Below are 923 nucleotides of genomic sequence, written 5' to 3'. Positions count from 1 at the left end.
ATTGGTGGGGCACTTATTTAATTCTCAGTTGACAAACAGAATGATAATTAGTATTCACTGTGAGAGGGACCAACACAGGTGATAATGAAAGAAATTGTGACATTAGCACAGTAGAATTGGAATGTATGAGTATCCCAAAATTAGTGGGCAGGCTCTTCTACTGCCATACTTATCTACTGATAAATATATTTGTTTGTTTGTTTGTTTTTGGTTTTTCTCCGGTACGGGGAACCGAACTCACGACCTTGCGCTTGCCAGGCAGGCGCTTTGCCGCTGAGCTAAATCCCCAGCCCCTGATAAATATATTTAATGCCATCCTTTTCTTATAGAAGAGGAGGAGGTGACATACACAGTCATTGATCAGTTCCAGCAGAAGTTTGGTGCTGCAGTAAGTATTTTCCTCTGTCACTGCCAACTTGTCTCTTTAGATGTCATGTCTATGTCTCGTCAGTTTCTTTTTTTGTAAAATCTTTGATGTCTTTCTTATTAACTCAACAAAATATTTTGGGTGCTTGCTGTATACCAACCATTTTCCTGAGGTCTGGGGTAAAACAATAATCAAGGCAAAGTTCTAGGCTTCTAATGTAAGATAATAAACAATTGTTTATCAGCTAGCAATAACTACTATAAAGGTGTGGATAATAGAGTGACGGAAGGTCCTATTTTATATGAGATGGACAGAGGAAATGTCTCTACAGGGTTAAGATTGGAACAGGGACTTTGAAGAAGGTAGGGGAGCTACCATAGCTATGTGCATCTAGATGAAGAACTAAAGAAGGCAGAATTAGCAGGTGCAAAGGGCATGAGGCTAAAGCATTCTGGACTTGTGTAGAAGAGCAGCAGGGAAGCTAACACAACAGCACCACAGTGAAGGAAAAAGGTAGGCATGGTGGCAGACACCTTTAATCCCAGCATTCAAGAGG

At 40.5% G+C, this 923-nt stretch overlaps 1 protein-coding gene across 1 annotated transcript in view; it reads left to right on the top strand.

Moving 5' to 3' along the window:
• Window positions 1-329: 329 nt before the first annotated feature.
• The window catches only part of LOC102008171 (exonuclease 3'-5' domain-containing protein 1-like), a gene marked incomplete at its 5' end in the record, with an annotated part of 5,712 nt that continues 5,118 nt past the window's right edge, over window positions 330-923 (top strand). Inside the window, 1 exon segment of the mRNA XM_005415168.2 lies at window positions 330-388. Coding sequence (XP_005415225.2) covers window positions 330-388 — 59 coding nt within the window.

This window comes from Chinchilla lanigera, unplaced genomic scaffold (genome assembly GCF_000276665.1).
Source record: "Chinchilla lanigera isolate Chin_1 unplaced genomic scaffold, ChiLan1.0 scaffold00694, whole genome shotgun sequence".
Classification (NCBI taxonomy): domain Eukaryota; kingdom Metazoa; phylum Chordata; class Mammalia; order Rodentia; family Chinchillidae; genus Chinchilla; species Chinchilla lanigera.
Note: the sequence above shows the minus strand (reverse complement) of the source record. Positions and strands in the feature narration are given on the sequence as shown.